Source organism: Sebastes umbrosus, chromosome 20 (assembly GCF_015220745.1).
Source record: "Sebastes umbrosus isolate fSebUmb1 chromosome 20, fSebUmb1.pri, whole genome shotgun sequence".
NCBI lineage: Eukaryota > Metazoa > Chordata > Actinopteri > Perciformes > Sebastidae > Sebastes > Sebastes umbrosus.
In genome coordinates, this window is record NC_051288.1 from 25,537,443 (window position 1) to 25,565,438 (window position 27,996).

At 39.4% G+C, this 27,996-nt stretch overlaps 3 protein-coding genes across 3 annotated transcripts; all 3 read right to left on the reverse strand.

Annotated features, from left to right (window-relative positions):
- Positions 1–3,163: 3,163 nt before the first annotated feature.
- nploc4 (NPL4 homolog, ubiquitin recognition factor) lies at positions 3,164–18,024 on the reverse strand. Its single transcript, XM_037754162.1, has 17 exons — positions 17,835–18,024; positions 14,052–14,132; positions 10,838–10,947; positions 10,291–10,524; positions 10,166–10,214; positions 9,953–10,047; positions 9,747–9,870; positions 9,307–9,486; positions 9,063–9,149; positions 7,587–7,658; positions 7,372–7,498; positions 6,733–6,893; positions 6,516–6,587; positions 5,881–5,973; positions 5,419–5,535; positions 4,975–5,077; positions 3,164–3,816 (listed from the first exon to the last, which is right to left on the reverse strand). Exons 1-17 carry the CDS (start codon positions 17,847–17,849, stop codon positions 3,656–3,658), a joined length of 1,881 nt encoding a protein of 626 aa, XP_037610090.1. The 5' UTR covers positions 17,850–18,024; the 3' UTR covers positions 3,164–3,655.
- Positions 18,025–18,895: 871 nt separating this feature from the next.
- Positions 18,896–22,615, reverse strand: pde6gb (phosphodiesterase 6G, cGMP-specific, rod, gamma, paralog b). The gene is made up of 4 exons (XM_037754229.1): positions 22,460–22,615; positions 20,530–20,729; positions 20,412–20,452; positions 18,896–20,324 (listed from the first exon to the last, which is right to left on the reverse strand). The coding sequence occupies exons 2-4, from the start codon at positions 20,673–20,675 to the stop codon at positions 20,248–20,250; spliced, it is 264 nt and encodes an 87-aa protein (XP_037610157.1). The 5' UTR covers positions 20,676–20,729; positions 22,460–22,615; the 3' UTR covers positions 18,896–20,247.
- Positions 22,616–24,853: 2,238 nt separating this feature from the next.
- Positions 24,854–27,098, reverse strand: oxld1 (oxidoreductase-like domain containing 1). The gene is made up of 2 exons (XM_037754228.1): positions 26,895–27,098; positions 24,854–25,957 (listed from the first exon to the last, which is right to left on the reverse strand). Exons 1-2 carry the CDS (start codon positions 26,949–26,951, stop codon positions 25,562–25,564), a joined length of 453 nt encoding a protein of 150 aa, XP_037610156.1. The 5' UTR covers positions 26,952–27,098; the 3' UTR covers positions 24,854–25,561.
- Positions 27,099–27,996: the final 898 nt, after the last annotated feature.

Here is a 27,996-nt window from a genome sequence, read left to right on the forward strand (position 1 = left end):
CGACAGACCAACAGAAGAACACGTCAGCCTGCGCCGCTTCGAATACCTTCAATTATTTCTCACTGAAGCTTCGAAGCCCAAAAAAAAAATGGTATTCAGGACGAACAGCCTTAAACCAGACAGCCAACAAATCAAAGACATGATTATCTGCAATAAGAATTCTTTGTTGTTGTTTTTTTTATTATTATTTTGTTTCAAATCCAGGTCAACAGCATACAACGTTCAGGGTCCTCAGTCAGCTCAGTGGAAAGTGAGCACCGGCTGTAACTCCAAGAGCATGCTTGCTCAGCAAACGGCCCCGGATCAATACAAAAGGAAAAGGTCACTGCCGTCCGTTAGCATGACATCAGAGAAATCGCTCTTAAGAACTCACACAGGGGAGGAGGGGGGCAAGAATGATATCACCAAGCTTTTTCAAATTAATCTACAACTAAAAATATATTCTCACTTCATCAATGGAATTACTGTCAAGCTCTTACAAAGAAACACACGTCTCATAAATAGCAAATCTGCAACCGCCGAACCTCGCACCTCTTCACTGAACTTCCCCGTCAACAAACCCCGATGAAACGCAACAGGATCTAGTGATTCACTCAGCTCGCTCTTTCTCTGCCTGTCAGAACATCCTTCTAGCAAAAACTAGTTCATGTAACAGTGCACAACGTTATGAGGAAACAACATGAACATGGTGGTAAAAGGTTCGAGTCAGTCGTCACCAGTCAGTCAGCGGCGAACGCATCGAGGACGTGGATCAAAAACAGGATTATTCAAAAGGCGCAAATATGGGAAATGTGCAGCTTTTTGTTTTTAGCATCATTAACTTTTGTGATCAATTATTCTTTAAAAAGAAGTCAGCTGTAGTCAATTCTCAAATTTTAATGAGCTCCAGAAAGTTATGAAAGATCATTTACGATCTTCAAAACTACACTGGTTTTAATATTATCTTTCAGATGCTGCTAAGCTTTTATATGTGGACATACAGCTGTGTACGGATACTATCAATGTGTTTTGATTTTGGTGAATGAGTTCATGTTATGATCATTTGGGTGGAGCGGCTCAATGGAACATTTTGTTGCCAGATGTTAGCGTGTTAATGAACATTAATAAATCAAATGAGATGAAAGTTTTGGTCCCAATATTCGTCTCATGAAAGAAAATCCAAGGGTGATAAAAAAAAGCACCAGTTTAAACCAACTATCCTTAGACGCCCACTGCTGACTGTAATATGTTAAATCGTTAGTTCACTGAAATTATTTGCAACAAAAAACAAAACATTTCCCCACTTTGCTCTGAGATTTCTGCTTCCTCTAACAAACTACTTTCTGCCTCAGAAAACCACATTTCAAAGCTCTCAGCAGCACGAATAAGACCCCGTTCAGACCTGGTGTTAACATGAGTCCTGAGTGATCCCATCATGCGTCTCCAGCGACCGCTTGTGATTGGATCTACAGCAGACGTTGTGACGTAATATTACATTTATGTCAGTAGTAATATCCTACATATTCGTGAATTTGTGTATGTTTTATTAACATCAGAATAAAAGGTTATTGTACCGACGGTCTCCGTGCCGCTAACACCGCTGCCTTTGCCTGGAAACAGCGGCGTACAGAGCTTCAGAGAGCCGGTGATGAGCGCAAGCGAGTGTCAGCTCCGTGCAAAGCAAAGGAACAAAAACACAGACACATCTCCGACAGTATGATAATGATGCACTTCCTGTCTCTAGTCTGATGTCTGTAGATATGTAGCCTATAGATAAGATATATTTTAATAAAATACAGTACAGTTGTACCGACAGAATACAGTAGAGCACAGTAGGCTTGCCGCGGTAGTCGGTGTTACATGGTGGCCGTGAATAAACGATAACATTACTTGCCTCTGACTTACTTGCTATCTGACGGTAAAGATCAGAGTAAGCGTGCTACAGATATTGACCGTCATCTTTTCTTGTAACATGTCTGCTGTGATCTGTAACACCGGTGTTTTCATGAGTTTATTAACCGGTGGGAAAATGTCCTCACCGTCACATCCCGAGTGCGTTCACACCTGTACTTAGAGCTGTCCACTTGTGATCGGATCACTGAGGATGCATGTTAACACCAGGTCTGAACGGAGCCTCGGATCCCCTTCACCTCCACTGTCCTCTCAGAGACCAACTGTATGAACTATCTGTATGGATGAATACAACTACAACAACTATACAACTAGAGGTAAGTGAGAAAATGTTCTTTTTTTCTTTGCAGTTTGGGTGAAATGACCCTTTTACTGTCCTGTAGCGTTAAGTGCTTTTCACATTGTGTTCAGTCCCGTCCTCACCACTGACAGCTGTAGCTCTACAAAGTGGAGGAAACACCAATCTGATCATCTGGAAGAAGCTCAGATAACAAGAATCTGCAGAACCAAACACAGGCGCCGTGTCACCGATCATCGTCATCCTGCTCGCAGATTTACAGCAAAGGACATCAGATGAGACGAGTGAAATGTCAGCCGTCCTTTTCTCCCCGCGGTGACCTGCGACCCCTCGAACTCTGAGCAGCAAAGTCTTTGAAGGCTGAGTGATGGGGGAAAAAAACAACCCAGAGGGGCCCCCATCAGCGGAGGAAACATCTGTTATGGTCTGACTCCTTTTGGATCGGCGCCAGCGAGGGAAACAGAAGAAGAACCACTAGTAGGGAGTGACGGAGAGGAAAGTGGCGAGCACCAGTTGTTTCTAGAAGCACCTCACGGCTAGTACAGTGCGAGTCAGTAATAATAACGATGGATGGAGACGTACAGCTGATAAAAGAAGCTACATATTGTGCCTGCTCAAGTTCAAACCAACAAATCCAAAAGCTACAATTCCAACAAACCAGCAGAAGATCTTAAGGAACCACTTAAAGCTGGCGGGACATCGGTCCAATCAGTGGAGGATGAGTTAGGGGTGGATAGCTTTCTGTGCACGCCTTTTAAAGTAATTTAATACTGAAAATATAAACTCTCTACTGAAGTGGAATTACTCTGGAGCTCTTAAGAGTTTTCAGGTCTGAGCTTTGACCGATGATTGTACTTTAAGGGGCTTGTTGTCAAAGAGACCTATAAAAACCTGACTGAGTAGAGTCCACGCTGAAGATTCAAAATTTTAAAGGTACGCTACAATCAGATAAAAAAAAAAAAAGAAGAAGCTTAATTAAATAACAGTATCATTCCTCAAATGTATTTATACACAGCAAGGTTTTCCAGAAGACGTTGTGAGAGTGAGCGGGGCACTGATGTGAGAGGACGTCCAAACACTCGAGTCTTTGCTGCTGTCTTGAGTCACAGCAGGATTTATCGGATTATTCAGGGGGGAGAGGGGCCTCAGCCAAAAGTGCTTTACCGTAACGAAGCCCGCCGCTCACGAGAGCCGCTGCGAGGAGGGATGATAATAAAAAAAAAAAAAAAAACACAGTCTGGTTTTATTTTATTTATGAATTGGGTGTAAACGAGTGAATCCCTTTCACGCGTTGACAGCAGCCTGTGAGACGGGGAGGACAGAGGCTTCGGAGTGAGGCGAAAGAAAACAAAAAGGCCATCCAGCTGGTCCTGGTGCAGCGATGTCATTGGCTGGGCGGGATGAGATCAGGGCGGGGCAGGGCGTGGAGTCAGGGTGGAGGGCGGTGAGGTGTGGGGCGGGGGTGTTTTAACTGCGGGGCAGGCTGCACATTTCACAGTGCTCTGTGCCAGGCTGGTTCATGAAGGTGCAGTGGAGGCAGGACCACATGGCTGAGGAGGAGGCCGGGACCGAGGGGCCGCCCATGGCCCCGTAACCCTGAGAGCTGGAGGGCTGCCCGCCTACTGTACCTGCAGGACAGGAGGGGGAGGACAGGATGTTAGGACAGACACAAATTAATCTATTGATTCATTTTTAAACTGATTATTTTTCTATGAAATGTTAAACATGATGACTTTAAATTGCTTGTTTTGTCTGCCTACTAGTTTTGCAGGTTTTTGGTCATAAACAACAAGTAAACTAGATGACTCTGATGAAGGCCACAGGCCGAAAAGTGCTGGTCCGACTATAAAGTTGTTCTTAATCTTTATACTATAAGTAGGGCTGTCAATCGATTCAAATATTTAATCATGATTTGATCGCAAATTAATCGCACATCTGTTCAAAATGTACCTTAAAAGGGAGATTTATCAAGTATTTAATACTCTTATCAACATGGGGGTGGACAAATATGCTGCTTTATGCAGATACATGTATATATATTTATTATTGTAAATCAATTAACAACACAAATCAATGACAGATATTGTCCAGAAACCCTCACAGGTACTGCATTTAGCATAAAATAATATGCTTAAATCAGAACATGGCAAACTGCAGCCCAACAGGCAACAACAGCTGTCAGTGTGTCAGTGTGCTGACTTGACTATGACTTGCCCCAAACTGCATGTGATTATCATAAAGTGGGCATGTCTGTAAAGGGGAGACTCGTGGGTACCCATAGAACCCATTTACATTCACTGATCTGGAGGTCAGAGGTCAAGGGGACCCCTTTGAAAATGGACATGACAGTTTTTCCTCGACAACATTTAGTGTAAGTTTGGAGTGTTATTTAGCCTCCTTCGAGAAAAGCTAGTATGATATGGTTGGTACCGATGGATTCATTTCATATGATACCAGTGTCTTCACTCTAGCTTTTAAACTGAGCCCACTACGGGCTACAGTATGGATATTGCAAGATGCGTTAATGCGTTAAAGAAATGAGTGGCGTTAAATTTGACAGCCCTATCCAAAACCCAAAGACATTCAATTCTCATATTTAACAGAGAATAAATCCTCACATTTGAGATCCTTAAACCAGCAGATGTTTGACATTGTTGCTTGATAAAACTGATCAGAGAGGTTATCAACATTATCTGTTCCTCAACTTGTCAAATAATTATTTCAACAACAGTGCACAGACTAAAGATAAGGCCGGGTAAAACTGAGCCTGTCCTGCAGTGACTTACTGCACAGCTGCTCGATGGTGGCCCACTGCTCCGACTTCTTCCAGGTCTGAGCCAGATCTTCATTAGAAGTCCTCACTGCATCTAGTAGCAGCCCGATGCTGTCCTGCAAACACAAACACAAGCTCTGATCCATCCACTACAACAATGGCACATTCAGGAAACTAAAAACACAGCACCACCACAAGTCTGGATTTAATAGAAAACATCCAAATCAGATCAAGCAGTTCGTAATTATCTTAACACAGAAAAACATTTATATCATCTTTTGATCGTCATGATGGGCCACGGGCCACGGGTCATTTTGAAACTGTGTCAGGATGAAGAAAGAAGAAGAGTGAAAACATCCTCACACCAGTAACCACTTCCAGATGGGAGAAGAATCTGGCCTTATTCTAACCCATTTTCTGCAACACAGATGGAAAACAAATGGAAGAGTTGACTTACTCTCAGAGGCATCACTTCATTGGTGACGAGGAAGAGGAGCAGATGGAAGTCTGACACGATGTCCAGGAATGCCGTGGAGGTGCACTGGGACAGGTATGTTGCTAAACTGTGGAAGTCCTGCAGACACACAAATAACAAAAACAACACGTATAACTTCCTCTGACCTCTGCAGGTTATACAATTCAAAAGGTCACACCAGTATCGAGGTAGAACGCTGCAGACGGCAGTCGTTAAACTGCTGTAATGTATCACTCGGGGCAACTCCTCACAACTCAATGTACGTCCACTAAAAGTTCTTGTTTTTACCACTGACAGGCTCTGATTGTTATTATAGGTGTCTGACAACATTATGGAAAGGACCCTACAGAAAAATACAACCTGTTTCTCACCTTTCTCTTGATCCGGTCTGTTTGTTATTGTGTTACTTTTAATAACAATCTGAGCCTGACAGAAATGACTTACTTGTGTCTCTCCCAGGATGTCTCGGTTCTCAATGGGGAAGCGTTGTGTGGAGCAGAAGGTGTACTGGGGGTCCTTTGGGAAGGTGGTAGTTATCTGTAGAAGAAAAAAACAGGGGAAAGAATGTAACATCTAAAAAGGCAGTGTCAGTACATTTTATTAACACATTTAATAATGTGTTATGGCAAATTCGTTTTAACACCACTAATTTCTTTAAGTATAAATGCAAGTTGAGATTTAACGCGCTTAGAGTGAAGATACTGGTATCATATGAAACTAGAAAACCTAAAGAATTCATTAGTACCAACCATGTCATACTAGCTTGTAGTGAAGGAGGTTAAATAACGCTCCAAACTTGTTGAGGAAAAACTGTCTTGACCTTTGACCTCCAGATGTGTGAATGTAAATGGGTTCTATGGGTACCCACGAGTCTCCCCTTTACAGACATGCCCACTTTATGATAATCACATGCAGTTTGGAGCAAGTCATAGCAGTAATTTTGAACAGATACAAAATTTAAATTTGCGATTAACTATGGATAATCATGCGATTATTGACCCTAATTAATCAGAATAGATGCTGCATGAATAAGATGTGTAAAATACACCTGCTGACCACAGACAAAGAATCATACTCACATCTATGATAAGGTACTCCACAGGAAGAGGCCGAGCTAGAAACGTGACATCGTTTCCAAACTTGTCTTTGTCCTTTTGAATGGAAGGAGGAAACAAATAAAAACATCTGGATACAAACTATTCATGTGTGTAATGCTCAGTTTGTGTGTATTCTCATGAACCAAACACCATTATACATCATGGATAGTTTAAATCTAACACGGGTTAAGAGTCTTACCTTGAAGAAGACGTCTGGTACGTACTGCTCAGGGGTGGATTCTTTAGCGAAGCCCAGCTCGGGAGCATCTTTGCAGGGCAGTAGGCACTCGTCTCTCACCAGAGCCATGCACTGATTGGACACCTGATATCCTTCAAAGTGCACCTGGTTATCTGGACCGCCTGGAGCACAGGGATGGACGAGTGTATTCATGTGTTGAAGCGCACGACTAGAACATTATTCAACCATTATCATGTCAGTGTGTCTATCAAAAGGCTCTCCAGCTTTACACATGAAACTCATTATCAAACAAGACGACGTCAAAGGAAAGTCGAACAGATGGACTTTGCAACGCTGGCATTAGATGTGTAGCCATGACATCAGCTTTGGCTGCCAGTGCCGCATTAATGCAAATGAGAGTGATTAGGTCACTGCTAACGTTTTGTACTCTTCTGGAACAAATACACAAGGTGGTGTTGTAAGGTTGTAAAGGAGGGAAAGTGTTAACACTTGGTCTCGATCCCACAGACCAGAGCATCTGGCTTGTATTACACTGCTCCACTGGCCTAAAAAACATCTTTAAGAGTAGATAATGTTAGCTCAGATTAATAAGGACTTATTCACACCACATGTCGTGGTTTAGAGTGAACAAAAACATACCTGTTGCCACCACGGTCACAAATTTGGAGCCAAAATGTCCGTCTCGAGAGAGTCTGCAAGGGTTTGAATGTAGATTCTGGAAGTATCCCGCCGTCATGCACTCCTCTGCGCTCAGGTAGTGCGAGTCCTAACAGCAGGAGGTTAAAACAATGTTAAAACGTGTGTGGGAAAGCAGCAGCGTGCATATTGGTCTGATGAGCAAGCTGCATCCTCACAACGTTTCTCGTGTAGCGGACAGTTCCTATCCTCGTATCCTCAGAGAGCAGGTCGGTGAAGATCCAGCCCACCTGGAAAACAGAGAAAAGAAAACAGATTAAATAAGTAGAAACAATTAATCTGTAATTTTTTTAAAGCAAAAATGCCAAAAGGTCAGTTTCCAGCTTCCCAGAAGTAAATATTTGCTGGTATTCTTAGTGATCTCTATGATAGTAAACTGAATATATTTGGGTTTTGGACTGTTGATCAAAACAAGACATTGAAATATTTCGTCTTGGACTTTCTTTAAGGGCTCAACAATAACTTGTTACTCAGGCTGGTAACCAGGGAACAGCTTTTGTTTGCCGAAACAGAAAATATGTTTTCATTCTTAGTCGCGTTATATTTTGAGTAATTAAGGTACGATGCAGTTACACGTCAGCTCAATAATGAATATGTGACATGTATACATGTCATGTTTATGTTGTACTTTGCAGCATAATTTTCCGTCCAGCTCAAAGATGCCGGGATACTTCACCTCCCAAGACTTCACTAGTTTCCTTTTTGTGTTTCGTTCAGGTTCGTCTGGTTCTGGAATCAATTTGCACCTTGGTTTGTGATGTTGACGGGTTAGTCAGACATTTCACCCCACAGTCAAACGACTTCATTTGCTTCGCCATTGTCTCTAAAACAAATGCCTCTGCGCACGCAAGTAAATGCACCAACCGAGTGCAGCGTTGTCTGGTTCCAGTTCTGACTGTAGCAGCAATATTTAAATATTTATAATGCAAAATACATTAAATATGTTTTATTTCAGGGGGCACGTTTAGCTGTCCTGTTTTGTTGTCCGTTATGTTAAAAAGTGGCCAAGAATCGGTTGCCAATTTCTCAAAATGGTTGACAAAGGCAATGCTTACTGTCGCGCCCTGGACATATATTTCACTATTTTCTAACATTTTATGCTAAAATTAATTAATCACGACAATAACAAGCAGATTAATCAATAATGGAAATAATTGTTAGTTGCAGGCCTAAATGAGAATAAAATCATCTTAATTCAGACATCACAATGTAGAACACATCAAAAACACTTAACCTAGAACAGAAAGAGTTCACACAGAGCTCCAGCATCCTGCAGGGCTCTTTTTCTAACCTGGTTTAGATTTGATCATTCCCATCAAGGTAAATAGACTTTCCTTTAGCTATGCAGTCATATTCATGTTTAACAGACCAAAGTGAAGCTTTTAGCTTTGAAAACTAAAGGCTCAGGTTGAACGGGTTTTGATGAATTCATCGACAATTCAAAAGGCTTCAACGGCGAGGCAGCGGGAAGACCTTGATGGAGAAGCATAAATCTGCTGAGCCTCAAAGTTTGTCACTCTGCTGGAGTGCAAACTGTCAGTATTCGCTGCGACAGCAAGGCAAGAAATCACTTAGTCTAAAAGGTACCTGGGAGGCACAGTGTCAAACAGAGTGAGCAAGAAAAGACGGCCAACCTTGCACAGGCCCAGCTTGGCAGCGATTTCGTCCACAGCTGCAGCTTTAGGATCGTCCACCATCTCCAGGCTGTTCTGAGTGGCATTCTGAAACACAGCAAGGACAAGAGTCAGCATCAAATCAAAACAAAAAGAGTTACTGCAAGGCTAATAAGGACTTTCACTCGTTGATGGAAGGATAAATCAGAGTAAACAACTGGAGGAGCTGAAGCAGACGGTGATACATTTAGAGTGCATCCCTCACCTGTGGTGGTTCGTAGATGGCAGCCACCTCAGCTCTGATGCCCAGAGGGATGTCTTTGTGCTCCGTGTACCTGCCGTACAAGTATCCCATCCTCTGACTGCCCGTCTTCCTCCAGAAGTCCAGGAAGCGGTCAGCGATGGTATGGTTCTCAAACATAATGTTGTCCACGTGTCTGTATTTCTGGGAGAAGAACAGAGAAAGATGAACTCATGCAACTGTATTTGGGATTCATGTGTGCCTTAGGTTTATTTCTTTAAATCATATGGTGGCTGTGGCTCAGGAGGAGGCTACCAAAATTTCTTCCTAAATGCATGATGTTTCCAAGGTCAATGAGTAGTCGTGTTAAATAATCATGATCTCAATATTCACCATAATAATAGTGATTATGATTTTTGCCATAATCGAGCAGCTGTACCAGACATACAGGCTTGGTCACATACCTGTCTGTTCAGCGTGAGGGCACTGGGCTGGCACTTGGTGCAGATCCCCTCCGGCCAGGGAGGGTGGCCCTCGCAGCCCGACTTGATCTTACAGCTGATGTTCTCTAAAGCTGCAAACTTCCCTCTGCAGGAGACCAGAACAGGATTAGACATCTGACTAGAATTTGAATATGTTGATTTCCACTGAAGAAATGAAAACTTCTCACTTGTCAGATCCACCGGTCAGCTTCCGAAGGTATGCGTGGAAGGACATGTGCTTCACTGGTGGGTCGAGGTGATTCAGGTAGTCTTCGTCAAAAGGCTGACAAAAAAAAGAAGAAGCCAGTTTCAATCAGTAAAATGTGAATAAACCTGTGTTACAGTAGTGGTGGTGGAATTACAGCCGGTCTAGTTTAACAAAGAAGAATGAATTCTCATACCTCTAATGGTACACAGTGCACACATTTTCCCAGGGAGCCATGGTGACATCTGTAACAAGAAAAGAATCGTTGGGTATCTGACATTTGTATTTAATCTGGATGTTTGCAGAAGGTCTTTCTCTTACAGCTGTGGATCTTTGTTCCTGTAGATCTTGCCGTCCTGCTTGGTCAGATACTGATCTATCTCATCCTCCTGGACCTGGGGTGCTGAGAAGGACCGGGGGATCATGGAGGACGAAGAGGAGGATGAAGATGAGACGGATGGTAGGGATGAAGATGAGTGTGGGGTGGCAGTGTCCATCACCTCCCCGGAGGAGGAAGAGGATCCTGAAGGGTACAGGTACAGCATGTCGCCATGCCTACAAAGAAGAGAACACACAACGAATAACGTGTTTACTAAATTATCTCAATTGTAAAAATATCTATTTTTCTGATAAAGTCAGAGTTTGTCGTCACAATTATAAATATAAATAAATATTCCCTGGATTAAAGTAAACTTCTTGTGATGATATTTTTATTTTTTTATTCTTTGAAGCAGATACATCCTCGTCGATTACATTTCTAAAAAGTTACTAGATGTGTGTCTTTTCAGTGACTCTCAGAACTGGATTTGAATAAGAGATAACTTGTAAAATCTTTACTAAAAGCTCAACGCTGTTCGCTTTTACTTACTTGATCTTAAGCAGACTCAGAGTTTTGTTCTGGGAAAGGATCTCTCCGGTCTTGTTGCGGTTCAGGTAAATAGAAAACCCGTTGGAATTGAACCCAAACTCTTTGGCCACCTGAGAGAGAAATAAAGCCGTGTGCTGATTAGATTGGATGATGTCATTGAAATCAATACACTGCTAGCTTTCAACACCGTGAATTCCATTTAATGTTGAGAGGATCTAAATACACAATGTCTTAAATCAGTCTCAGCCTCTAAAGGTCATCACTGTGATGAGCCAAACTAAGATATTACGAGCACTCAGGGTTCCTACACATTTTCCATTTCAAAATGCCATCCTTTGCTTTAAATGACATCTAGCTCGCTCTGGCCTGCGCTCACTCACACAGGAGGAAACAGTTTCGCTGCTCCAAACGCCATGAAAAACACTCCGTTGCTTTACGAAACTTGGAATTTTGTATTTTAAAAAACAGAAAAGAGGCAGTAGTCTGGAAACAGAAACGTTTTTCCATACTCTCTTTTCTTTTTTTCCATACTTATCCATACTGTGTAGAAACCCTGAGAACTGAGTATCCCACGCCACTTTAGCCTGATGCTGGTCATCTGCCTGTATTTCACCACTTGAGGTGTACTTTCAACAACCACTGGTGAACTTCTGTACTGTTATCATAAGAACACAATGATTATATTGGCATAAAAACTGAACTCATGATGACACTTAATACAGAAAAAAATACCTAAGACAGCTGCATTGACCCCGGGTCTAAACCAACAGACCACTATGTGTAGAGACATCTACCAGTGGCTTTTATTTTAAAGCGTTAACGCAACTTGCGATTTTTAGATTGCAGTGGGCTCAGTATTAAAGCTAGAATGAAGATACTAGCATCATATGAAACTAGAAAACCTAATGAATCCATTGGTATCAACATGTCATACTAGCTTGTCATGAAGAAGGTTAAATAACGCTCCAAACGTACACTAAATTTTGATGAAGAAAAACTGGCATGGCCATTTTCAAAGGGGTCCTTTGACCTCTGACCTCCAGATATGTCAATGAAAATGGGTTCTATGGGTACCCACGAGTCTCCCCTTGAGGGTTTCTGGACAATATTTGTCATTGTTTTGTGTTGTTAATTGATTTCCAATTATAAATATATACACATATTTGCATAGAGCAGCATATTTGTCCAATCCCATGTTGATAAGAGTATTAAATATTTGACAGATCTCCCTTTAAGGTACATTTTGAACAGATAAAAAATCTGGTAATTATGGACGATCATGCGATCAATCACGATTAAATACTTTATTCGATTGACAGCCTTACTGTAAAGGTCAGTGCTGGTAAAACTAAGCAGTCGGAAGCATGGAACCACACAAAAGAACACAGTGTAAGATATTATTACTGTAGCTGGGTGAAACTGTATACTATTCTCAGATTGTATGAGACAGAACACCACTTTGAGCTCCTTTTATTCTGTCTCAGCTGCAGAAATAAAAACCTGCAGGGCTCAGACTGTCTCTGCTCTGTCTGCCTCAAACCCGTGGTTTTCTATTCCAGCCATCGCTGGCTGCACATCGGCAGGGAATGAAAACTACTCCCTACATTGATCTGCAGGCTACACCATCCTGCCTTAACACGGATACATACATTTTTAATGAGGTGCTGCTGCAATGTTCGCTGTGACTGGTGTGCTGGAATACAGTTATATTTTAGTTTAATTGATTCAAATGCATTTGTGATTATTTGTGTGCGCTTATGTGCAAATAGAGGGAACAAAACTAAGATTGTTTTTACAAACATACCGAAATTCAGGACCAAATTATCTTTTTTATGTGTTTATTATTCTCTGTAACGCCTGGGTCGTAAACCACAACCTGGTAAGCATCTGTGATTACAAGTGAGCAAAACAATGCATCCACTACACTCTCTGAACACAACAAATCTCCCCGGCAAGCCACATGTTAATAGTAGAAGCCAGCCGAGCTCACCGGAGCAGTGCAGGACTGACCTGCTCTGGTACTTTCTGCACAGCTTCTCACATAAATGAACAATGAGCAGACACAAAAGGAAAGGGAACACAAGTGCAACAACAATGCACACGTTGGCACTTGCACTACTGTTAGGGGTGTAACGATTCATCTACTACATCGATGTATCAATTTATACTCCTATGATCCAGCCACATCGATAGGTACTCGGCAAGTTGTCCTACATGGTGTGACGTATATCAATCCAAAATCAATCGCAAGGTAAATAATCGATTGTATCGATTCTAAGAATTTGCATCTTGTATTTAAGCACGACAAATGTTATATGGATTTATTTTTTAGTACTTTTAATAGTAAAGAAATGTTAAACGTCCTCCGATTCACTCTCCCTGTGAATGACGTCATCGACATGCCCCAGCAGCGCCAATTACAGAAAGACGACAACAAAACGAAGCAGAGTGATGGTGAGGAAGAGCCAGACGAGCGAGAGATTTTCAAGCCGCGTTTGTGGTCCATTGGGTGGAAACATTTTGGCTTTTGCAAAAAGGTAGATGTCCTTGATAAATCGCTTGCTGTTTGCAGAATATGCAAAGGCCAGAAACATACAACCGTCTTTCCAAGCACCTACTGAGACGCCAATATTATTGCTCTACCGTTTATACTGAACATGAGAACAGAAGCAGCAGGTTAAACCACTGTTCATTTAACTTGAATAGAAGTTGGTTTATTTTATTTCTTGTTAAATATTGCACTGCCTTGTATCTTGAGAACTGAAGCAGCAGGTCCTGAAGTTGCACTTTTTATTATTTTCAAATAAAAGCTGTATGTATTTGCCATTGATCGTTGTGTTTACTTGTTTATATCCATAATTAATTCATCCCTGACTCCCTTACAAGAAAAACTTTGAGGAATCCTGAACTGCACTGTCCAGTATCCAGCTATTTATTTCACAGTCACACTGATATCGTCCTTGAATCATATCAGAACCATGGAAAGTGATATGTATCGTTGTAAAAACATATAGTTACACCTCTAATTACTGTAGAAATAGTAAACTTTAAAATATGTGGTTGTACCCTTAAACACTAGTTTATGCAGAAATGGACCCAGAACTTCAGGGTTTTGAGGAGGCCAGAATGACTTTATGAATGAATTACCTATGGCTTCTGTGTGTGAATTTGACAGTATGACCCATTCTGACTTATTATGTTTTACATACAGTACCTTCTTTATGAAAGCAGAAGCGGTCTCCCTCTTGGAAGAAGGAACTTTCTTCATCCCATCTGGGGATTGTACCCTGATGATCTAAAAAAAGACAAAGACATAAGCTGTATTCAGTGGTCTGAAGTTACCAGAACAAACAACTGGGATGGAAAGCTCAATTGTGAGCTACTTGCAAACAATAACGTGGAACTAATACAGTTTCAATACAACTTCCTAACAGCTGTCAGACAAAACAAGGGTGCTATCCTCCCTCTTCTCCTCCTCTTTACAGTGGTGTCATTGTCAGGATATTATGACAACGATGACAGTGCAAAAAAGGTATGTTAATTCAGAGGCAAATATTGTACTTTTTACTCCACTTAGGCTAATACAAAATATAATAATAATAATACATAAATAATGATATGATAGGTAAAACTACCCAGCTGTATACAAAGTAATTAAAATGAGCTCCACCTTTTACCAGCTGCAATATTAAAGTGATGAACACATTAATGCATCAATAATTATAATCCAGTGATGTATATTATTCTGCATAATGAGTACTTCTACTTTAATTATATTTTGATGCTAATACTTTTGTACTTTTACTTAAATAAAATTTTGAATGCAGGACTTTTACTTGTAACAGAGTATTTTTACACTAAAGTATTGTGAGTACTTCTGAATGAATGAATGAATGAAAGACTTTATTTCGAACATAAAAATAAATAAAAAACTATCCCAGATTTATTTACATCCCAAATTAAATATATGAACAGCATCCCAAGATTATTTACAACCCACATATCCATCCGAAGTTAAAAAGTAGATATAAACCAACCCTTAACACAACTCTTCCTCAACCATATACCTCCCTAAAATATATTTTTTGTATAGCTTTTTTAAACAGACTACTTCCTCCACCACTGCCCTAACTGCACAATTTTATTAAATTGCAAATTTGTGGCCCAGACTTCCAGAGGGACCTATTTTAGAAATACAGACATTAATGATTAGTAGCTAATACAGTTTCAATACGACTTCCCAACACCACCTGTCAAACAAAACAAGGTCGCTATCTCCCCCTCTTCTTTTCCTCTTCTCCTCCCCTCTTTACTTCCTTCCTGCAGCTGTCAGACTCCACAACCAGCACTGCTTCCAGTAGACCACTTACACACCATAAAACTGACAATAACCTGATATTAACCTGACAATAACTTGACAATAACCTGACAATAACCTTACAATAACCTGACAATAACCTGATAATAACCTGACAATAACCTGATATTAACCTGATAATAACCTGATAATAACCTGATATTAACCTGATATTAACCTGACAATAACCTGATATTAACCTGATAATAACCTGATATTAACCTGATAATAACCTGATATTAACCTGATAATAACCTGATATTAACCTGATATTAACCTGATAATAACCTGATATTAACCTGATAATAACCTGATATTAACCTGATATTAACCTGACAATAACCTGATATTAACCTGATAATAACCTGATATTAACCTGACAATAACTTGACAATAACCTGACAATAACCTGATAATAACCTGACATTAACCTGACAATAACCTGACATTAACCTGACATTAACCTGATATTAACCTGATATTAACCTGACAATAACCTGATATTTTCAGGTGGAATTTCATTCATTCATTCATCCTCACTGTGCAATACCATTTTCCACTTGTGCAATTTTGTTAATAGTCTGTTTATTGTCAATACTGTATATACTGCTCCTATTTTTATACTTCCTTCTATTTAAATGGTTCATATTTTGTTACACTTTGTTTAGCTCATTTTAACTGTGTTAGCTGATGCATCTTGTTTTTTGCAGGAATATCTGATATCTGATGTCACAGTGGTGTCAGTGTCAGGATATTATGACAACGATGACAGTGCATAAAGAGTAATGTTAGCCTTCTTCACAACAAACAGCTGCTCTCTTGTAACATTAAGATGTCGACTTTGAAGCAAACAGTGTTAAAGGTGTGAGGCTGATTCACCCTCAACAAAGTCCCACTTTTAATGAATCAACAACATCTTAGCTTCCATTACATCCAGCTAGCACAGTCAGGCTAATGTTTGGCTAACAGGCTGATGCTAAAGAAGCTTCCAGACTGATCTATTCCTGCCGGTTCTGCAGCTCTCCGGTTATCCAACGATGCCTCTTGTTATTGGGATGTCGTCAGCTAGCCACAGAGCTAATATTAGCCGGTTAGCTCAACAGGCCCCAGTCACTCTGTGCTAATGCTAGCCAGCTAGCTGCTAAGCTAAGCTAATTCACAATCAGGTGAAAGAGGAGTCCTTTAATCCAGATTCTATCCAGTGAAACATGTATTACAGAAGTTAAAGAGTGACATATAGATGTAAAAATCACATCCTGAAACTTGCTCTCATTTATTCTGGTCCTGTACATTTACATGTGAATTGTGGAAAGATGTCAATTGTTTTAACATTTTCTCAGATTTTATACTATAAGAATGTTATATTTGGTTGCTATGGATACAGTGACAAAGACAGCAATGCATTTTTTCTTATTAATTAAATTTTAATTCTCTAAAAGTTCCACATTCACAAGTGTATATTTACCAAAACAAAAAGCCTAATTTATTTGTATTTATGAAAGAAATGGAATTATATCTGTCAACATGTTCTTCCTCACAAAACAAAAAAGCAATGAAAACATATCCTTGATGCAATATACACCTCAAGAGCAACTTTGTTTACATCTTATTTATTATATCTACTTTACCTATTTTACAAGTGCAACTAACTCTGTTTACATTACATCTATTTTTATATTTTATACCTCTAGTGTAACACTTCTGTTTATATTTATTTATTACATCTACCTGTTTTATTTGTCTTCTTATAACTCTGTGTGTTTTACCTGTTAGATGTTTAGTCTTGTCAAGTATTTGTTTTAAAGCACTGACCAGAAGTGGCAACTGTGAATCTCGTTATATTTAATACAATGACAATAAAGCTTTCTATTCTTTTCTATTCTATTCTAAAACAAAACAAGTTCCACATTCACAAGTGTAAATTTACCAAAACAAAAAGCCTAATTTCTTTGTATTTATGAAAGAAATGGAATTATATCTGTCAACAATTTCTTCCTCACAAAACAAAAAAGCAATGAAAACAATGAATGTATGAAATATCTTTAAAGTTTTTAAGTGAAATTATTGTCATTCTCTCACATGGTCTTTTTTATTATTCTTCTTATTATTATTTATTTTTTTAGTGTTATTTTTATGTTGTGTTTTTTTTATTATTATTTATTTATTTTTATTTTTTTTTTTTGTTTTTTTTAAACTCAAAGTTTTGAAGTGAAATTATTGTCATACTCTCGCGTGGTCTTTTTTTTTATTATTTTTTATTTATATATTTATTTTTTCTATTGTATTTATTTTGTTTATGTTGGTTTTGTTTCATTTCTGTCCTTTTATGTTTGGCTCAGCTCTTTGTTTATGTTTTTGCTTCTTCTCTATTTAAATGTTCTTAATGTTTTCTGCTCTTATTATGTATATTATCATTTTGAAATAAAAAAAATAAAAATAAGAAAAAAAGCTACTAATGCTAGCATTAGCTTAGCAGCTAGCATTAGCTTAGCAGCTAGCAGCTAGCTGCTAAGCTAATGCTAGCTGCTAGCTGTTAGCTGCTAGGCTAATTGTGCTGCCTCATCACTCGGGTCTGCTGCTAACAGCTAGCAGCTAGCAGCTAGCTCCGTTAGCTCCTCCTGAAGCAGCCGTTCTACTCACCATCTGATCCGCCATGCTGCTGCGTTGCTCCGCTGTGTTGGTAGACTGAAACTCTGAAGACTCTGAAGACGGTAGATAATCTCTCTCCGCGGTATTTAGAGTCTGTCAACGAAACTCCATCACACAACTCACACACCGGGTGTTGCACACATTAGTGACCGGCTGTTCCACTACCGGTTCTACACCGAAGTAACCCCGGTGGAAACAAGAGTTGTTTTAGCTGAAAAGAAACGTTCCGCTTCTGTTGTTTTTAATTGCAGTAGAACATGTTGTACAATTTAGAGGATGCTGCGCAATAAAGCAGCCACAAACACTAAATAATAATGAAAATAAATGTGGTCATTAATTAATTGATAAAATGTGACATAAATTAATATTTCTGTTTTGATTTGCTTCTTTATTTATTTATCTTTGTATTAATTCCCTCATTTATTTACTCTTCTGTTTAATTTTCCCTTTTATTTTAATTTTTTTAATTGATTAATTTTTGCACCTTTTAAAATCATTTAAAAATATATATAAAAAAATAAATGCAAAAATAAATAAATGCAAATAAATACATTTTATATCAAATATCAATTTATGTCACATTTTATCAATTCATTAATGACTTCATTTATTTTCAATATTATCTTTGCTCAATTTAATGACTTATTTATTTATTTATTTATTTATTTATTTATCAAGTTATTTATTTATTTATTTATTTATTCTTCTTTTCAATTTTACCCTTTATTTATTTGTGTATTTATTTTATTAATTTTTAAATTAATTTATTAATGCACTTATTTTTTATTTATTTAGTATTTCCATTTTATGCTACTTTATTTGCTAACCATTTAGGCTATATAATTAACAAATAATGTCTGAATACCTGCTTTACCACATTGCAAATCATATTTGTCTTCTCGGAGATCACCCAACCTTACTTTTGGTGAAATACTGTATGAAAACATTGCAGTGTATATTTAGTTTGACTTAAAGACCAAAATAAAGATCAATATCAAACCACAAACTCATAATCTAAAGAACAATTATAATGATAGTAAATAAATCTCCATTTTTATTTTCCTGTTTTTTTTACTTTATTTTTTTCCACATCCTGTAGAGAGGACAAAGCTCCATTATACATCATACACAGTGCAACACTGCAAACATCATTTATAAAGAAAAATCTCTTACATCACCAGTTTTATATCATCAGGGCAAATTTAGCAACGTCTTTGTTATTATATATACTCCATATATAAATATATATCTTCTTGATTTGAACGATGTTTAGAAAGACAGAGTCAGGATAACAGAAATTACGGTACAAGTTGAAAAGCTAAATGCAACTCAGGGTGGTCGTGCATTGATCTTGTGTGTACAACAGATTACTTTACTGTCTAAACATGAACAGAACGAAGGATCAGTGATGACGACGAGGACAATGGAGATGAAATGATAGATGAAAGATGAAATAGCTGAAATATTGATCTTAAAAACTCAAATATAAACACACAGGGCACAACAGTGTTTTTTTGTATTTATGAGAAATAAACATAAAATACAGATTTTCATATACATTGATATTATACAAGGGTGACATACAAATAAGAAGGGATATGAAACACAAGTGAACACAATGCTGGAAGCTGACACACTGCAAAATCACACAAGGGTGTGTTGCAGGGAAGGATCTCTCTCTTCCCACTTCAGACTTCCACGTATTATGATGGTAGACAATTTAGATTAAAAAAACACATGGTATAGTGGTGATGTATGTATCCTGGGCAGTGCAGTTAAGTGTTGGTCAAAACAGAGAGGAAAAGAGGGATCTCACGATGACTGACTAAAGTTATCCCACTGAAAAGTTACGCTCAGCAATGGCAAGCTGGTGTCCAGTCTACAGAATTCAGGTTTTGTGTTTTATATGTTCGGCGTAGATGGAAAAGCCTCTGAGATGGCGTAAGAGGCGCCGAAGCACATGGAGTGGGAACCCACCCACTCCACGGGTTTGTCACTTAAACTCAATTTGAGGCTGCCTTGCTTGCGTAAGTTTCATGTTTTGTCCGTGAGAAGAATAGAAAAGGAGAGGAAAGGAGATTAAAGAAGAAGAAGAAGAGCAGCAGCAGAACAGGAGAGGAGAGTCAAAGGATGCTGACAGTTTAGAGTACCAGTGCAGATCTAGTGTGAGGACAGATGTGAGCAGATGTTGCGTGTGAACTGCAGAAGAAGAATCCAGTGAAAGAGGACAGAAAGTTGTTGTTTTTTTGTAGATTCTTTTTCTCTTTTTCAATTTTTTGTTTTTGTTACAGTTCGTCGTTAGGAATAGTTCCATTTGAAGTGAGGAGATGGAGCCTGAGGCAGATGGTCTGAAGTGTTTGGACTGTAATCCTCGGAGGATCGCAGGGAGGTGGTGCAGGAGGGCTCAGATGATACCGTACTTGGCCAGCTCATTCAGCTCCAGGTGATTAAAGGCCTCCCATGGGCAAATGACAGTGATGTCTGCAAAAAACAACACAGATATGAGGTTACCCAGGTCCCTGAAGATCATAGAAACTGATGTGAAATGCATTTTAAAAGTGAACTCACCTGTGCCTAAGCCCTCCATTCCAGGGATGTCATCACCAAAGCTGCAAAGAAAAAAACAATTACAAACCTTTCCATTGTTTCTACACCTCTAAATAAATGTGCATCATTCGAGACATACCCCTGGATGCCCTTCTTCGGAGGCTTGCTCTTGAACTGACGGGTCTGCCTCTGCTTGAACTTGGGGGGTCCCTTGCGTGGGGTGGCGGGGCCTCCGGTGACTCGGGTGGCCGACTTGATCTCAGCTTTGGGCGGCTCGAGATTCATTTTGAATCAGCTGTTATTGGTACGTGTGTGCAAGTGTAGTCGTCGTGATGATTGCTTTTCATTTTGGAAAGGAGGAAAGAAAAAGGTAATTTAGAAAACGTTCATGTAACAGTTATAGCATGCAGCTTGTGTCACCTCTGTCTGACATTACAGGCCTTAATCCTCTTACTGATCTGACAAGCACCAGGCGGGATTTACACTCATATTTCCCATCTGATTGAATGTCTGCGATGGACTACCTTGTTCTGTGAGGATGACCCAATTTCCCATAATCCCCGACTCAAGTTAATAAGTACACACCCCCTCAAATGTAATCTCGTTAGAGCAAGGACGACACAGCAGATATGCTGAGCACGCTCTGAGGGTCTAAATGATCAATCCGTTCACCGAGTCCCGATGACACTGACGGTCTGAACACGTCTTAACCGCGGCACAGTGGACGGATTTATAGATTTATATCATTATAAAAGACATATATGTATTCTTTAAAGGGTTGTTTGTCTACTCTTCATGTCCAATGATTAACCATTTTATCTGAAGATGCTGGAACCACTTATTAAATCTTAAAATATTTTTAAGCCAGATGTTGTAAACATTCAGGGCTCAGCCCAGACCTAGAGGGGGTCTGGGGGTCCATCCTCCCGTTTACGGCAGCTATATTCACTATTTTTCAAGCCTTTTGATGATAAAATGCTTTATAAGCTGTACATCATTTGGGAAAAACATGATAGTTGCCAAGGAAAAGAAAACATCTTGTCGAGCCTCCATCCTATTTTATAGCTATTTGTTCTCCAACTGTCTTCATCTTTCTGAAACCAAAACACAACAAGCTAAATTTTGGTGAGGAAAAACTGTCATGTCAATTTTCAAAGGGGTCCCTTGACCTCTGACCTCCAGATCAGTGAATGTAAATGGGTTCTATGGGTACCCACGAGTCTCCCCTTTACAGACATGCCCACTTTATGATAATCACATGCAGTTTGGGGCAAGTCATAGTCAAGTCAGCACACTGACACACAGACAGCTGTTGTTGCCTGTTGGGCTGCAGTTTGCCATGTTATGATTGGAGCATATTGTTTTATGCTAAATGCAGTACCTGTGAGGGTTTCTGATCAATATCTGTCATTGATTTGTGTTGTTAATTGATTTCCAATAATAAATATATACATACATTTGCATAAAGCAGCATATTTGTCCACTCCTATGTTGATAAGAGTATTAAATACTTGACAAATCTCCCTTTAAGGTTCATTTAGAACAGATCAAAATGTGCGATAATTTGCGATTAAATATTTTACTCTATCGACAGCCTTGTATAACATGCATGGGTAGGAATTTACCGTAAACAGCATTACTAATCTATTTTTGTTGGATTAAGTTCCTCAGTAATATAACTTTTGCTCCATTCTTTTGCTGGTCCAGTCAGAGAGACTGAGGCGAAATGACAGAAAGATAAAACCTAAAAGATTCAGGGCTGGAGCCCCAGAAGCCATCCGCCCCGCTCTGCCCCTGATCTACAGCACACCTGACTGATAAATCCTCCGTACAAAGGAGACCAAAATGTCTGATAAGCAAAGTAAACAACAACATGTCCTCTACTACATCTTGATTTTGAAAACAAAGTTCTGTTCCATCTTTTCAGATCATTTCAGCTAAAAAATAAATCCATAAATATCCATGCAGCTCCAGAATAGCAAGATCAATCTTGTACTTTACATGAAGTCCCAGGTATCTCAGTAAGTGTGTGGTGGTGGAGGTGGTGATGTAGCGGCGGGTCTACTCACCGGCTGCTTGGGAGGAGGACAGCCAGACGAGTGGGTGTGAGCACAGCAGATGTGTGGAGTTCTACGCTAGACTCGCTGTGAGGGCCAGTCGGGGCTTAGGGCCCCTCTTATATCGATGCTGCTGAGACCAGCAGAAGATTAATGTGGACGCACCGCCTCCCTGCTCTAATGTCAACAGTCCACATTGAAGAGGGTGTTACCATTACCAAAAACAAGTTCATTATATATAAGAGTCCTGTTAGTATACTTCTTTTAAACTTAAAATAAAGAGTATGCTTTCTGTTTACTTTTTATGCACTTATCAGAGATATACTTAACAAAAGTATATAGAAAAGTCTAAGTGTACTTGGCTTATATTGACAAGTATACAGTAAAGTCTAAGTATAATTGGTTTATAGGCCTACTTGTACTTAATCTTTTGATTGGGATATACTTAATAAAGGTATAATTACGTATTCTTTCCTTATAGGCCTACAGAAATGTATACTTGGCATGTAGTTGTGCGTACGTTTTGATAGAGTAGCCTATTAAAGTGTGTAATCTCAACTTTTGTAACGTCATGGTGACGTGATATGTCAGTTTTCAAAGATTTAATGTAGATTCTGGATGAAAATCTGTGATGATAATAATAATAATACAATAAATACAAATTATTTTAAACTCTTTCTGTGTTTATCCAGTTTTGACATCCAGTATTTGTGATGAAACTACATTTCATACACAAAGTGTTTTATATAATGCCTTAAAAGCTGTCAGAGTAGCTTTGTTTGAGATCTCCAAAGCATGATACAGTATGTACGTCTCCAGAAAAACAACCCTAATCAAATTACTGGTCTGAGACAATCGGATACATGAGATAATACAGGCTGGAATATGTTGATGCAGATTAGGAAGCTTCCTGAAAGGACCTTTCCCTTTTTGTTACGCAATCGTCTCACCATCTGCTTCAAGCAAAAACCCTCCAATCCTCCATCCTGCAAACATCTCTTAGATCACCTTCATGTACTTTTCCCTGCAGTGAGAGTGTCCTCCATTTAGCAGACTAATACTCCAACATCAGCCTCCACACCTGGAACACCAAACACTAAACACAAAGCTACATCCCACAGAACAGTAATCAACCACTATAGTTAATCAGGACTCCTTAATTCAGGTGGATATACCCACACCATGTTTTTGCCTTAAAGGGCAATGATTTAGTATCGCATTTCCATAAAGTTACTTGCAAGAAATATAAAAAAGGATGCTCAAAATGTATGCAGCAAAGACTGAGGTGTCTCGACTTTGTATGGGTCAAAGGTCAAACCTCTACAAGAAAGCTCCAAAATCTATAGACGGGTTTCTGTACAACATCATCACAGAGATACAGGTAGGGGGGAGAAAACACGGCATGTCTAGTAGTTGTTGAGCAGTAAACTGCACCAATCAACGAAAAGATGGATGTAAAATGTTTAATATTCAGAGGAGATCACATGGCTTTACTAAAAGGAGATTATGGATCCAGGCCTGATGGGTAAAACCATTCTAGTTAGACAGCGCTAGCAAACCAGCGGGTGGTCATGGCGAGCTGTTATGTCCCAGATTGGTAAAAATTAACTGATCAACAACCGGCTGATCGACTCACACTCTGAGGAAATATTTATATATATTTAGCGACTACGCCTTAAAATTTAAAAGTGATGCAAGACTTTGTTATAGCTCTAAATTGCTGTAACGTTATGCAGTGAAACGCTTCATTTGTAATCCCCTTCATAACCCAGATCAAAGAATAACTGCGTGGCTGCAGCGGCCCGCTGGCTCCTGTGTAATCAGGACTTACAGTGCATCACCAGTACCAGACTACTGATGACTGAGTCAGAGAGATCAGGGTCACCGTCACCTCACAAACCTGTGAGACTGTGAGATACAGTACATACGTACAGACACGTCAGCTGACTGAAAGGCGTCATTCTAACGCAACAGATCTGAACATGCTCCTTTTCTGATGTAATCCACCCGGGTGTCAGACTCTTGTGGATCCAATGAGTCCAACTGTATTCATGTGTGATGATGTTAGTCCCCATAGGAGACATTTCATTGTAGCGATTTTTCCATTTTTTGAAATTTGACCTCCCTGTATAAAATGACCTGTGGTGACCTCTAGGATAATCACAGCCTCATGAAACTTTACAACCACAAACTACAGACCTAGAGCATTCAGAGGATGGATGGATCAAACTAGAGACCTAGAGCATTCAGAGGATGGATGGATCAGACTAGAGACCTAGAGCATTCAGAGGATGGATGGATCAAACTACAGACCTAGAGCATTCAGAGGATGGATGGATCAAACTAGAGACCTAGAGCATTCAGAGGATGGATGGATCAAACTAGAGACCTACAGCATTCAGAGGATGGACATAGAAACGTCTCTATTGTGGGTCTCCGAGGGTTAAAGGCGGTTAAAGGAGCTGGTTGGGCTTGTTGGATAAATCCACATATGATGATGATGAAATTAACAGGTTAAGAGGATCAGCCAAAACATTTTATCCTCATGAGAGCAGACAGACAGACAGACAGCATTATATTATCTGGCGCTCCCTGGTGGCCTTTCATTGTGCTGAAGTGATGCCAGTTCTCAAAGCGGTTCATGTCATCTCAGAGAGAACATTTATTTAACAAACAACTCTTAAAATAAATTTAAAATATATAATCAAAAATAGTCTTAAATATAATGAAGCAAATGATCAGTAAACACATTAAAAAATATACATTTAACACTTTAGTTCAAACTTCTGATAAATAAAACAAATGTGCAAATGTGCTTCATGACTAAAGGAACATGACAAAGAATCAACGAACTATGAAGATACAGAGTCAAGCTGTAAAACTGAAGAAAATACACCAAATAGATTTTCTAATGAGGCCCAAAAATAATTGGTAGCTTGTGTCAGTTTTCTGAAATGTTCTGCAGACATGAACTGTGTGACCTACTGGAGGAGGAAGTGAAAATGTGGAGGCAACATCAGTAACTGGAGTGTGTTATAAAATGCTAACAAGATTCTCACAACACTCATTCCATGTTGACACTGTGGTCGAAGCCACGGGCAGTAAATACTTCAATCATGTCTTTTTTAAGAGTCTAATCTCCATCTTTAAGTAGGTTTTAAGGTTCTCATCGAGGACGTTCTCCTCAATAGCATCGAGCGCCCGGTCGCCTCCGTCGTGGTAGTACTCCAGCAGCTGCTCCGCATGTTCGATCCACACACAGTTATGACAGCCACTCATGCAGCAGTGGGTGGGAGCCGGCGGCGGACCCTGGTCAGGAGACCAGGCAGAGGTCGTCTGGCTGGGTTCTGGTTCAGTGCACTCAGAGGAGTCAGTTAGTGTGGGAGGAGCAGGTGAAGCTGGTCCAGTAGAGAGGCAGCGAACGGTACCGCTGTGTTGACCTCTCCTCCACGACTGCACAGGGCAATGATAGGACCGATGTCTCATGTGTAGCAGGGAGAAGATGCACAGCTGAAAGACAGCAGAATATAATATATCATTAATAAGGCTATCAAAGTTAACGCAATAATAACATGTTACACAAATTTGTTTTAACGCCACTAATGTCTTTAACTCATTAAAGCAACTTTTTTTAGATTGAAGCGGGTTTTAAAGCTAGAGTGAAGATACTGGTATCATATGAAACTAGAAAACCTAACAAATCCATTAGTACCAACCATGTCATACTAGCTTGTCAAGAAGGAGGTTAAATAACGCTCCAAACTTACACTGAATTTTGGTGAGGAAAAACTGTCATGGCCATTTTCAAAGGGGTCCCTTGACCTCTGACCTCCAGATCAGTGAATGTAAATGGGTTCTATGGGTACCCACGAGTCTCCCCTTTACAGACATGCCCACTTTATGATAATCACATGCAGTTTGGGGCAAGTCTATTAAAGACTTGATAAATCTCCCTTTAAGGTTATTATCATCATTAGCAACACCTGTGTTTCACAAGTCAAAATGTTCACAGAGAGTGAGTATGTACAGCTCAATACACATTCATCTAGTTATTCATATATATTTAAATATCATTTTCCTAGTCTGCACCTCTCTTTTAACTAAATGTCGTGATTTGAGGTTTAAATTTCAACATTTAAATGTCATCAGTAAAGTACAAGATGTAAACATCCAATGTTAGTTCAGAGCTTTCGCCCACAGCCTGGCTCACTATCTAACTCTCTAGTAGCTAGATAACTACATGTAGGTTACTGTTACTCTGGCTTAAATGAAACATAATAGACGCTTCTGGCTGTTAAAATAGTACAAGTGACACGTTGTATTTTCTATTAATGTTACCAGCTAGTGTAAACAAAGTAAAGGTGAGGTGAGAGTCAGCCTGTCAGATCTCTGCCTCTGCTAGTGAACACTGTGTGCTAGTTTAGCTACCGTTAGCTTAGCCACCAACCTTCTGTAAAGACTGAGACGTCCTCCTCACATTCACACCCAAACACAGCATCATCATAGTAAATACGAAGCTTGGTTATATGTCCGTATAATTCATATTCTTCTCTGATAGAGTTGATCCTCCTGGACGGTTATATCCTCAGTTTACCGGCTAGCTTACAGGCTAGTTGCATCACTTCATCATGACCTTTATCTGTAGTTGTAAACAAACACGTTGATTGGTCGACAGGAAATAATCTGACCAATCAAAGAGCGGGCTTCTAAAGATTTTAGCCAATGGAAAGCGTAGAATAGTTTGTGGGCGGTTGCTAAAAGACAAGCTGCATTTCCCCTCTCTGTCCAGCAGGTGTCAGTATTTCACCTGTGTGTCCTGTGTAAAGATGATATAGAGAGGTAGTAATATTACAATAAAACACACAAATATCACAAGTTATAGTGAGGAGAGAAACGACATTGGACAATACATCGATGTATATATTTATGAATATTATAATACATAATATAATACATATTTATCATTTAATAAAGATAAGATAAGATAAGATATTCCTTTATTAGTCCTGCAGTGGGTAAATTTGCAGTGTGCAGCAGCAAAGGGGAAAGTGCAAAAAACAAAATGCATCAGCTAACACAGTAAAAAAGAGCTCAAGAAAGTGTAACAAAATATGAACCATTTAAATAGAAGGAAGTATAAAAATAGGAGCAGTATATACAGTATTGACAATAAACAGACTATTAACAAAATTGCACAAGTGGAAAATGATATTGAACAGTGAGAATAAATGAATGAATGAATGAATGAATGAAATTCCACCTGAAAATATCAGGTAATCGTCAGTTTTTTGGTGTGTAAGTGGTCTACTGTGCTGGTTGTGGAGTCTGACAGCTGCAGGAATATATTATTTGATAGTGAGGTTTTTGTGAGGAGTCAGAGGAAGTCACTGAACCTTAAGTTCATGTTTATTTTGTATCGTTGCCATGCACCACTTAATAGCACTGAACTGTACTGTTTACAGCTGGGAGACTGCATGTGCCTAATCAGGACTATGTCATCAGTGGCTGAGACCGAGCAACACAAATTTCTATTCAGCTGCACTGACACA